The sequence below is a fragment of the Euprymna scolopes genome, chromosome 28, assembly GCF_053919585.1.
Source record: "Euprymna scolopes isolate OS-2025 chromosome 28, ASM5391958v1, whole genome shotgun sequence".
Taxonomy (NCBI): Eukaryota; Metazoa; Mollusca; class Cephalopoda; order Sepiida; family Sepiolidae; genus Euprymna; species Euprymna scolopes.
This window is the reverse complement of record NC_136509.1, coordinates 10,118,801-10,131,576: the sequence shown is the minus strand read 5'-3', so window position 1 is coordinate 10,131,576 and position 12,776 is coordinate 10,118,801. Positions and strand designations below refer to the sequence as shown.

The following is a 12,776-nucleotide window of genomic DNA, read 5'->3' as shown; positions in this document are numbered from 1 at the left end:
CAAGTAGAACGGCTCGGCACATAGAATCAACAGTGGGTTCTTTAATATGACAGGAGCACGTTCGAAATAAATGTTTCTGTTTAGAGTATGATTGAACCATGATATTGACTTTTACATTTTAAACTTTGATTCAAGCCATTATATAAAATAATTTTATGAAATCAATAATAGATTCTCTACAGTGCAATGTGTTGTAGACTAAATCATTGCGAGGAGGGTTGAAACATGGATGATTGTACCTAATTCAGGGGTAATAAAATATGGAAGGGTGAAACACTTGTTGATCCTCATTACTTTTCGGGTAACGTCTGGTCTCCCTGCTAGTATAGCACAAGGGAAATTGTTAGCAGTTGTTGTAGTTAGACGAGTGTCTGTTGTGAATATTCTATAGGGGAGGAGCGCAGATGTCCTTGGATAAACAAAATACAAAGGAGGTAATTTTAATGTCCATTTCAAAAAAAAAAAAGGGAAAGTGGATTTTTGTTTGGGGTCACAGTAGAAAAGACATACCCGATGAGAAATCAGCGAGGGATAATAATGTAACGTGGCCGTTACGTTCGAACCGTGTTCGTTACGGTTCAAACCTCCCTCGGACCCCCACGCTGTCCGGCACCGTCGAAAAGGAACAAACAAACAAAATTAAATAAATCCGACTCAGCTTTTCTTCCTTTTAAACACAAGTTGTTTATTACCGTTTTTCTTTCTCAATTTTATTTTACAAAGGAGTCACCACTTATCCAGTCCCAGAGGCCACTCGAGGATAAGGATTAATGGGTATACATTAGTCAACGTGATTATAGCGTAGTAATCATAAGTGGTGGAAATTTTGTAAATCGGATTACTTAGGGTGACGGTTCATCAAGAACTTGTTTACATTGGACTTGAAGACAATCAAATGGTAGTTAGCTGAAAAGCAGGCAAACAGAAAAGAGTTCCACAGGCGTGCAGTTCTAAGAAAGAAGCTTTGTTCATTGAATCTACATTTCGGTTTAGGCACAGATAAAGAGTTTGGGAAATTATAGATAGTGGTTTTAGCCAGACAAGTGTTTTTCGTAAAGGTTTGATGAGAGGGGGCCATAGATTCAAGCTCAGACCAGTACTTGCCATGAAAATAACGATAAAGCAGAGACAGGCTCGCAACGTCTCTTCTGTGGGAAACAGGTTACAGGAAAGAGAAAAGGGCATCCCCCCACTAAGCTACGAAGTCTATTTTGAACTTTGTCAAGGCAGGAGAAGCTGCTTCTCGTAGCTCCTGCCCAAATGTGGTAACAGCACTCCATCATTGGCCGTACCTGGCTTTTATATAGGTAGAGAATTGCATCAGCAGTGAGATATCTACTGGAGCAGTAGGATTCAACCATTTTTCCAGCGGCCTTGGCAACGGATTTGATGTATGTGTTTCAATTTCAGAAACTCCTCGTCTCGATGCCAGCTTAAAAGTCTCTCTTTGCCACTCTGGAGCCACATATCCATCTGCCCTGTCGGCTTTTTTTTTCTGCTCCTCTACACGGCGGCCGTAGGCAACCATTTCTCGTCTTTGACTTTACACGTTCATCTTTTTCAACCGCAATTTTCTTCTCACGACCACGCGGTGTTTATTTTTCTTTTCCCTGTCGCGTCAGCTCGTGCACACTTCCTAATTTTCATATGCGCTATTTTTCGGCTACTGCTGCTAATATCCTCGCAAGCTCTTGCTGATTTTTTCCCACGTGCTCCGTTACATTAAGTGTAAAACAAATAATGGCCATTATGATAATTATGACAACAAAGGAATAGAAAATTGTGAATTTTGGGTTTTCTTTGCGAGAGACTTCCAAAAGTAATGCCTCCTCTTTTTTATTCTACTCGAATCGACCAGAAATTTTCATCTCTCTGTAGCACATATTGATGGGTTATGTCTTTAAGAAAACAACGCTTGTCATGGACGTGTGTCAGAAGTAAAGATGCGCCATTGAATGTCTTTCAGACAGAAAAAATTGAACCGCTCAACATTCACCAGCGCCTGTTGAACCTTTACGAAGACAATGCAGTTGATGGCAGCACAGTAAGAAGAAGGGCTCGTCGATTTGGCAACAGAGATGTGAGTGACAAAGCGCACCCCCGACGCTTATGCACAGCCATAAACCCAGAAAACACTGCGCCTCGACCAACTACATTAGGATGAATGAAATACGTGTAGATTTGAATGTGGATGCACTGGGAACGTTGTTGTCATACGTGGGATAAAGCAAAGTGTATGCTAAGTGGATTTCACAAATACTCACGCAGGATCAAAAAGAACAACCGAGGAGGACTTGTAGAATCAGTATGCAGCCGAAGGTGGGGGATTTTTGGAACACATCTTAACTAGTGTAACTACGAACTGGAGTCGAAACGATAAGTACGAAATCTACAGGACTTTTCTTTGTTTATTATTACGACATCTAGTCTTCTTGTTTGGGTGAATTTATTACCTTGTAAGTCAATTTACCTTAAGATTTTGTGACTTTCATTTACAAGTACTGTTGCTGGTTTGTGTGTGTACCATTTGTTAGTGTATTTAAGATGTAGTTGTTTGCATAATTCACAATGTATTGCCTTCTCCGTTTGATCGTGTCTGTTCTTGTATTATTTTAGAGCTAGTTTGCTGCATTTGCTTATTATGTGGTTTATTGTTTCGTCTGTTTTCTCCCAAAGTCTGAATTTGCTGGGGGGGGGGTGTTTTGTCGATATTTGCTTTGATATAGTTGTGTGGCTGCTATTAGGGATTCAGTTTCTCTGTTTATGGTTTCCTTTGTGCATCCATATCCAAGCGTTTTCGTTAGTCTCATCTTTTGTCACTCTTATGAATCGTCCGTGTAGCTGTTTCTCTTCCCATTTGTCTCGTTTTATCCCTTACCTCTGTTTCCTGTCTTGTTCATTTCCTCTGTCTCTAGCGGTGGCAATTATCCCTTAGGTATTCTGCATTATGTATTTTTCTAATTCTCTTTTTTGTGTCATTTATAAAAACATTATTATTCGGGTCACTCAACTGCTTTTTACAACGTTTTAGCCTATAAAACTCCAAACTTTCTTAAATACAACAAGAATAGGTTTAATGCTCCAAACATTCATATTAGCATTGTCCACTAGGACTCGAGGCGTAACAGATTATGTATGTTGTAAGTGACACTTTTCTATTTTTTTCACAAAGTTTTGGCCAATATAAGCTTAGACCTTCTTCCATTATATGAAACTAGCGGGGGGTACCCGGCGATGCCCGGGTGTCTTGAGATAAATCAAAACTCCGGGGGGGGGTAAATAATAATAAGAAAATGTTTTGGTAGGTGAGTATGAGAATCGAACCCGTACCCTTAAGTTGGAAATTAATGTGTGAAAAAAAAACGTGCTACGCTAACCATTGAGCTACGGCGACAGACAACGTTAAACAGGTTTGAAATTATTTATTTAACTACAAAAACAGGCGTGCGCAATAAAAGTCAACTCTGCTGCTCCCATTTTACCTAATTAAGAAGGTCAAACGCTGGACGTTTTTTCCCGGCGAAATGCCGAGAACGTCCGTTTGAGTTTAGTTTCAATTTATTTATACTAAAAAGCCCAATCAACACGCGAGAAGCAAAAATAGCAATAATTTTGTAAAAGTCGACGTAAATAAATCTATAAGCTACTTACGTTCCCAAATCCTACATATTATTATCTAGAACCTATATACACAGTTTTAAGCGATCGTAACGACCTCGGAACCGTGTGCGAGAAAAACATTTTGAAGACATGCACGAAATGGTCACACACATTTTGCCTTTTATATATATAGAAGAAAATGTGTGTGTGTGTTTGTATGTCTCGCAAAAACTTTCGACAGACGCATCGGAACGTGACAAAATCAGTATCGTTTTAAAGCCCGGACTCTTGGACGACAAATATCGAAAAATTGACTAAAAACGTTAATTCCTTCACTCTCAAGGAGGCAATTTTCTATAAGGAGAGGTCCGTTTTTTCGTCGATATTTTCTCAAGTCATCGTCTCCGTTTGATTGACTACTCTTAATTCAAACGCTCGTGCCTTCCGGTTTCGTGATGGACGCATCAGCTAAGACGTTATTTTTTTTCACCTTCTTTTCCTCCTTCGCGTTACGGGTTCGAGTTTGCCTACCTACTAACATTTTTTAACACCTCTCTCCACCCGGGCTGCCTACTGTTGTTTTGTTCTCCCGCTACTACCACTTTTTTAACACTCTCCCCGGTGTTCCTTACTACACCACCTCGACACACCCGGGCAATGCTGAGTGCCCCCGCTAGTAAAATATAAAACTTTATAATCTAAAATTATTTGGATCATTAGGACCGCTCAATCTTTTACAACGTTTTGGTCGATATAACACCTAACTTTCTTAAATACAAGAACAGGTGTAAGGCTCCAAGAATTCATATTAGAAATTGTCTGCTAGGGATTGTGGCGTAGCGGATTATGTGCTTGGAAAAATCCTGTTGTATGTTGCACTTTTCTTTTCTTTCAACAAGTTTTGGCCGATGTAACTTTGGACCTACTACAAAACAAGAATAGATTTAAGGCCCCCCAAATTTGTACGATAAGAGCCCATTGCAGAAACGGATAAAGTAATTAAAAAAAAAACAAAAAAAACAGTTGCGGTGAGCGCGCTATTCAGAATACCATTGCGATTTAGTTTGGACTTACACCCGGACATGGCTGACGGAACGAGGATTAAATAATGCTATGCAGATTTACAGGCCCGAGAGGAAAATTCCTAAACTGAAGAAAGTTGGAAATTAAATCGGTTGAAATAACACCCAAGAGTCCGAATAATCTAAATAATTAATTTTCAACCATTAGCATAAAAATTTAGAAACATCCTATTTCACTAAAATTCTAAATTGTTCAGATAAGGGCTGATTGAGGGTTATTTATGCAACGTTTCGGTCCGATTGGCCTTCAATCGCCTTCAAAATAAAACTATAAAATAGAGACAAACGTCGAATTCGAAAATATCGGGGCCAGTGACTTTTCTCTGCTGTTTTCCAAAGAACAACTAACATGCCATGAAGACGGCCGAAGGACAATCCGAACGAAACGTTGCACAAATAACACTCAATATGAGAACAATAGTCTAATCAATAGAATTAATATAAATAATGTTTCACTTCATGAAAGACGTCTATAATTTCAATAGTAAACTGAATGTTTGTATTCAGTATTTGTCGGTTACATAAATATTTTTTTCATTTCCCAATCAATTTAAAGAAAAAGAAAACCCATAGATGTCTCATTTTCACAGAAACAGACAGTAATTGGTGTCAGTTAACTCAGTTTTCATCTGATCGGTTTAAAAAAAAATGTATTTTTTTTTTATTTGTTTTGTGACGATGCGCTTGATTGAATGCGTGTTTTGCTCTGTCGCTTTCGAAAGAAAATGTGTTTGTAGTTTTGTGATGACTTGAAAATTTTTCCGCTTCTTAACCGCAAGTCAATCGATAGAAAAACACGAGGATGGATTTGATTTTAGTCATTTCATAGAACGACGCGTTTTTAAGCCATGACGAAATGTGTTTCCCACGCGCGAGACAGTATAGTCTTTTTTAAATAGGGACAGTATAGTCATCCTAGTTTTAAAAGTTTACAACTATAACCGCAACTTTGTCATTTTTCCTGTTACACATTGTCTCAAAAGTTACTGTCAGATCTGGTTGACATTTTCATGGGCCATTGCCATGATTAAGTGCAGCGAACCAAATATTATATTATTCATTCGATGTATAGTTAGAGATTAACTCTCGAAGTTTTCTGGGAACCTACTGGGCCGATTTGGTTGAGATTTTTTATGGACGTTTGTTTTGATGAGATGCAGCGAACTAATATACATTCGACACACAATTATCGATTAATAGGGATTCATAGTTACGGACTAGCATTTAATATAAAAATGAACACAGGTGTAATCATACTGACCCATTAATTTTAGTACTCATTTTAAGTTATCACTTTCGTCGTTTTTAATAGGCAAAATACAGTTTTAGCGTAAAACGCAAAATTAATAGCATGTTTAAGTTTAAGACCGTGTTTTTGTTATTTTTTGTTTTCTGTATTTTGTTAGTATTTTCATGTGAATTTTATTTTCAACAAATTGAGCCATTATGTTGAACAAAGATGCCGGTAGTAAATCAAATCGGCGAAGTCACGATCCTAGTGTTGAGTAATTCTTAATAACAAAGATGACGGCGAAGAATCAATGCAGTTACGATTTAGTCGTTTCAAGACGAGATTGACAGCGAACTTACTTGAATTCACAATTCGATATTTTTATAATTAGGTTGGAAGCTTCTCATTGGTTGATTGTCCTAACCGTAATTTATTAATAAGATTGTCAAAATCATTTGGATCATACCCTCATTATTCATCAAAAACATTTTAACAGTCAGAATTCTTCCTAGGAAGACATCGGAGATTACATGAAGGTTGCCAACATCCTAAGTGAAAGTGATTTTTGTGGTACGAACTGGATCCGGACTTGGGACACCTAGGTCGTTAGTGCATATCGTTAATTACAAGACCACCATCGTCTCCCACGAGTTCACTGAGAAAAGAATAAGTGGAACAATTACATAGCTTGACAATCAAAAATAGAAAGACGGACACATTACAGATTTTAATATTGGCTTTAAAACACTTGATTCAAAATACAGTCTTATAATGAAATTTAAAAAAATATTTTTCCACAAAAATGTTGGTTGATTGGTTGGTTTTGTTTTACGACATATCAACCCCTTTTAGGTTATTTAATGCCAAATCCAGTAATTTTGAAGAAAAAGTTTTTAATAGAATTTTTCTTTTTCAAGTCAGTTTCTATTTAACCCATAGTTGGGATCCTAACAGGTATACCACTCCGGGTCAGAGTGGACTTAAGAGCAATGCCAATTAAGGGGTGGCTCCACACTCTCCAAAGCCCGCAAGCTGGGGCCTCACCATCGGATATAGATTAAGGTCATATCAAGGACCTCCACAAAAAAGTAAAACCTATGCAAAAACAGTAACATTCTTTTCCCCAATCGTTAATGCCAATTAATGGTTTTCTTTGATTCACGTTTTCTTGATATATAAAAAAAGAAAATATGTCAACTGATTGACACTGAATGATTTACACATCAATAGACTGCACTTAAGATTAAATGTAGTGCACATGATCAGACATTCAACATTACTACGGACTGAACCACGTGACGATGGACGTTTCCTATGATTTTTTCAACAAATGTCAGCGAGAAAGTATTAATATTTTGCAACAAAAAAAAAAAGTAAGTAAAAAGGTTTCGATTAATATTGGTTGAAAAATACAAGATTTTTTTGTTTACTTAAAGAAATTACTTCCATTTTCTCCGTCCGATTAAAAAAAAAAGGACTTTCTCTGATTTGACCAGGGTGGTCAGTTTAGAGCACCGGTCATTAAATAAAATAAAACTTTTACCCATGTATCTCATACTATTTTTCATTAATATTGGTTGAAAAATACAATATTATTTTTTTAATTTTTAAAAACTAATTACTTTCATTTTCTCCGTCTGATTAAAAAAGTGCCTTTCTCTGATTTGACCAGGGTGGTCAGTTTAGACCACTGGTCATTAAATTAAATAAAATAATACTTTTACCCATGTATCTCAGATTTTTTTTCGTTAATATTCGTTGCAAAAATACAAGAATTTTTTTTTCTTTTTAAAATTAATTACTTCCAATTTCTCCGCCAGATTGCAAAAAAAAAAAAAAAAAATGGACTTTCTCTGATTCGACCAGGGTGGTCAGTTTAGATCACCGAGCATTAAATAAAATAATACTTTTATCCATGTATCTCATATTTTTTTCGTTAATATTAGTTGAAAATACAATATTTTTTTGTTAAAGTAGTTCAAGGAGACATCTCCTACAGGAGAACGGACGAAAAAATAAGTAATCACTAACTTTAGTTTCGTAAATATTGGTTGGCAAAAAAAAAAAAAAAAATGCAAAAATTGCATAAAAAGTCACATTTTTAGTGCGTTCTCAATCGCTGTATCTATATATCTATATACATATGCATCTATATATCTGTGTCTATGCGTCTGACAGAATTTTCTTTGTATCTATATAGTAGGCCTATATTTCTATAGATCTGTGTCTATGTCTATATACCTTTCTGTGGTCTATATATCTATATGCTTACAATGTCCTATGCATCTATCTATCTATGTGTGCCTATATAACTTTCTGTGTATCTATATACCTATATATCTATATATGTGTGTGTGTCTATCTATATATCTATATATCTAGGCTATATGTCTGTATATCTGTGTCTATGTCTGTATACCTTTCTGTGTATCTATATATCTATATGCCTATAATGTCCTATGTATCTATCTATGTGTGTGTATGTGTATGGCTATGTGTTTGTGTATATCTGTCTATCTGTCCATGCCTATTAATCAATTTCACCAACATAATTTTATTCTATACTCTACTATTATTGTTCCAGCGATAACTATGCCTAAAAGACAGAAACGTTTGTTGGGTCGGCAAACGATGAAGCTGTGAAATCTCAAGAGAGAAGACGACAAATGTCTCCAGAGTCAAAAAGAAAAAAAAGAAGGCTTGAGAGAAATCGGCAGGCCACAGCTAATGCAAGGCGACAGGAGTCACCACACATCAGGGATGAAAGAGTACAAGAGGATCGGGACTCTACTGCTAATGCGAGGCGAGGGGAGTCACTACACACCAGGAGTTTATGGCGTGATCAAGACAGAAGACAGACAGCTGATAGGCGAGAGCACCAGAGAAAACAACTAGGCCAATTGGTTTCCTACTCCAGTGTTGGATCTCTCATCACTCAAGATGGCGCAGCCTCCCCAATGGCCACAGTATGCCCAATTTGTCATGCGATTAAATGGAAAAATGAAGCAAGATGCATGTGTTGTAAGAACGGAAAGGTTGCCCCATCCACATTCCCTGATCATCCTGATCCATTGAAACAGCTTTGGGAAGGAAATCATCCCCACTCTACATGGTTCCTCAAGTACACTAGGCAGATAAACAATTCCCTAGCAATGTCCTGTCTCAAAGTCGATCACCCACCAGGACCACCTGGACACCATGGATGGCAACCAACAGTCACCATAAAAGAAAAGGTATCCATACTTATGGGGGACTGCAGCCAGATGTAGGAGAAGAACCCAAGTTTGCCCAGCTTTATGTCATGGACCTTGATCATGCTCAAAAAGAGAATGAAGTCAGGCTAGCTACTGTAAACCTACCAGCATCAGCTACTGTTCATGAAAAGCAGATTTTCCAGAATCTCATTGATATTCTTCAGCAGCATCTGAGAAACTTAATGACTTTAAGATGGCCTGTCAGATCCTCCGCCAAGAGAATCCACAACAATTAAATCTGGTGCTGGATGAAAGAAAACAACCCACTGGAGAGCACTCAAGGAGATACAACCTAGGACTAAAAAAAATGTCAGTCCTGATGAGCAATGAGACAGTAGAAAGAAGAAACTTCTCAGTGCTAATTAGGGGTGGGGCAATCAGAGGGATACTTGACTCACAGATCAGCAGATCCTCTTCATTTTGTCATTCTTTTCCTACAGAAACTGATGGCTGGCATCTAGGTCTGGCACAAGAAGGGAGCAGGAAAAATATGTCACCTGTCCAATTTTATTCATTTCACATTTAGCATCGCCTCAACAATACTAACATTCTTTTGAGAGGGAACAAGCTTTTCCAAAATTACCTTTGCGTCAGTTATGCTAACGTAGAAATTCAATGGCTCATTTACATTGAGCACAATCAGTAAACTCTCAGAAGTGAGAAATACACAAGACTGTGCGACGATGTTGCCACAGCCAACAATCCAGATGATATCAGATCAGGAAGAAAAGTCATCCTGCCACCATCATATGCTGGAAGTCCACGATATATGCACCAGCACTTCCAAAATGCAGTGGCTATTGCAAAGGAATACCACAAACCCGACCTTTTCATTACATTTACATGGAACCCTCAGTGGCCTGAAATCACGAACTCCCTCCTCCCTAACCAAAAGCCACAAGACAGACCTGATATTGTGGCTAGGGTTTTCAATCTCAAGCGAAAGGAGTTGATGAACAATCTTGCCAAGGTCATGGGTAGAAGGGCTGCCCACGTGGATGTGGTCGAATTACAGAAGAGAGGGATTCCTCACTCCCACATACTCAAAGAGCAAGATAGACTACACACTGCCTCCATACCCAGGTACATTTCCAGAAGGACCACAGAGGGAACAAGCCAGATTACTTGGACAGTTAGTGATCCATAACATGGTTCACAACTGTACTGAAGCCTGTAGACTGCAAGGCAATCAGTGTCAAAAAGGCTTCCTCAAACAATTCTCAGAGGTGACACATTGGGATGACAATGCCTTCTATCCCATCTACAGACGGAGACCACCAGAGAATGGAGGAAGAGCAGTAGTGGTTCGAAATAAAACCATTGACAACAGTTGGATAGTACCCTACAATCCATACCTATTGCTTAAGTACCAGGCTCATATCAATGTAGAAGCCTGCCAAATACCTTTTCAAATATGTTACCAAGGGATCAGACAGGGCTATGGCAAAGCTCCAGCATGATTCCAACGAGGTGAAGGAATATCAGAATCCCAGATCTATTGGAGCCAGTGAGGCCTGTTGAGGACTATTTGAGTTTGAGATCACTAGCCAGTATCCAGCTGTCCAGGCCCTCCGGATTCATCTCGAAGGAGAACATTAGATCACCTTTGAATAATGTCAGGAAGCCAAATCTACAGAACTCACAGCCTTCTTTGCCTACGATAAAGATAACCCAGAAACCAAGATCAAGTATGTAGACTTCCCCAAGCACTTTGTTTGGAACAACGGTAAATCGAACAAGAGGCAGAGAGGGCATCAAGGAATGATTGGCAGGCTTCACACTATACATCTATTGAGTGGAGATGAGTTCTATCTCAGAATAGTCGCCCATCATGACCGTTGTGAGGGGAAAAGAGTTTTAGAGACCTTCTCATAGTCAAAAATCTCAGCCATGAATCATACAAAGCAGTGTGCAGAACACTCGGCCTGCTTAAGGATGATGAAGAATGGGATACTGTGCTACAAGGAAGCAGCTCTGACCAAGCTCTGTCCTCAAATCAGATCATTGTTTGTGACCATTCTTCTTTTTTGTGAGCCATCTACTCCTTTCAGCTTTTCAACAAACATGTTGAGCAATGGTGGGATGATTTTAAGCGAAAAACTCCAGCAGCAACTGAGGATCATCTCAAGGTCATGCTTCTGGCAGATATAGAAAAGAATCTGCTACCGATGAGCAAAACTGTGGGAGACTTCAGCCTACCTTGCCCTACTGCACAGGATAAGCAACACGTGCAGCAGCTGACAGACCATCAAGATGAAATCAATAAGCCTATTGTCATGCAGGAAGAATTGGGGTTTGATTATGACTTACTCAAACAAAAGTTAGAACAGCGCCTGGCCATACTCACTTCATCCCAAAGAATAGTGGCTGACAGAGTTCTTCAAGCTGAAAATCCTTCTGTGTCTTTCTAAATGCGAGAGGTGGGACTGGGAAAACCTTCCTGCTAAATACTCTGCTGGCAGCAGGACTATGACAGACTCCAAGCAAGTGGCAATGGCAGTTGCCTCAAGTGGAATTGCTGCTATTTTGCTTCTCCAGGGTAGAACATTCCATTCTAGATTCAAGGCACCATTGAGACCACAGAAACACTCCCCACTTTCCATCAAACCAAACAGACACATTGGCACAGCTTATCAAAATGACCAAACTGATTATTTGGGATGAGGCTTCTATGACTCACAGATACCATCTCAGGGCTCTGGACAGAACCTTTAAGGACATCACAAAATCACAAGAACCATTTGGGGGAAAGTGTCTCATTCTGGCAGGAGACTACAAACAAATTTTGCCAGTCATTCCGAGAGGTTCTAGAGCTCATATTACAGCAGAATCGATGAAGAAGAGCCCCCTCGTGCGATTCTTTGAACTTAAAGAAAACATGAGAATTGACCAAGATCCTTCTCTTCAGGCATTCGACAGGTGGCTTCTCAAACTGGGAAATGGAAACTTACCAATAGCAGAAAGGCCTGACGTCATCCATATTCCAGCAGAAAATCTCTTCGATGTACAAGATGAAGCTGGAAAGGGATTTATTGCTATCAAGGAATCCCTTAGTTTGTTGAGAAATTTTTCCCCAACGGCAAACTTCGAAGCCCCAGAGCAGCATTGGATCTCTTGAGTAGCACAGTGGGCAATACTTGCACCCAAGAACAACTCTCTTGATAAGATTAATGCCATCATTTCACAAGAACTGTTGCCGGGGGAAGCCATCATACTGCCAAGTGCTGACAGCACAAGTAAACCAAAAGATTCGACCAGATTTCCCGTTGAGTTCCTCAACAAACTCACCTCTGCTAATTTAGCTCCGCATCATCTCTACCTGAAGAAAGGTATGGTACTCATGCTCCTGAGGAACCTGTCTCCCAGGCAAGGGCTCTGCAATGGTACGAGACTGGTCCTCAGTAGCGCTACCAACATCCTGCGCCAATGCAAGATCGCCTCATGAGACCATGCGGGAGAGGAGGTACTCATACCAAGAATACAAATGAATAACCAAGATGAACAATTTGTCGCGTGGAATCGTCACCAATTCCCGGTGAGGCCTGCCTTCGCCATGACAATCAATAAAAGTCAAGGCCAGACGCTGAGCAAGGTGGGTGTAGTGCTGGA

General features: G+C 39.2%; 1 protein-coding gene across 1 annotated transcript; it reads left to right on the top strand.

Annotated features, from left to right (window-relative positions):
• The first annotated feature begins 11,805 nt into the window (after window positions 1-11,805).
• LOC145249344 (uncharacterized) lies at window positions 11,806-12,285 on the top strand. The gene has a single exon (XM_080110920.1). It carries the CDS (start codon window positions 11,806-11,808, stop codon window positions 12,283-12,285), a length of 480 nt encoding a protein of 159 aa, XP_079967046.1.
• Window positions 12,286-12,776: the final 491 nt, after the last annotated feature.

Excerpts from the sequence above, each read along its gene's own strand:
- LOC145249344 (XM_080110920.1), top strand. The coding sequence starts at position 11,806 with ATGACCAAACTGATTATTTGGGATGAGGCTTCTATGACTCACAGATAC.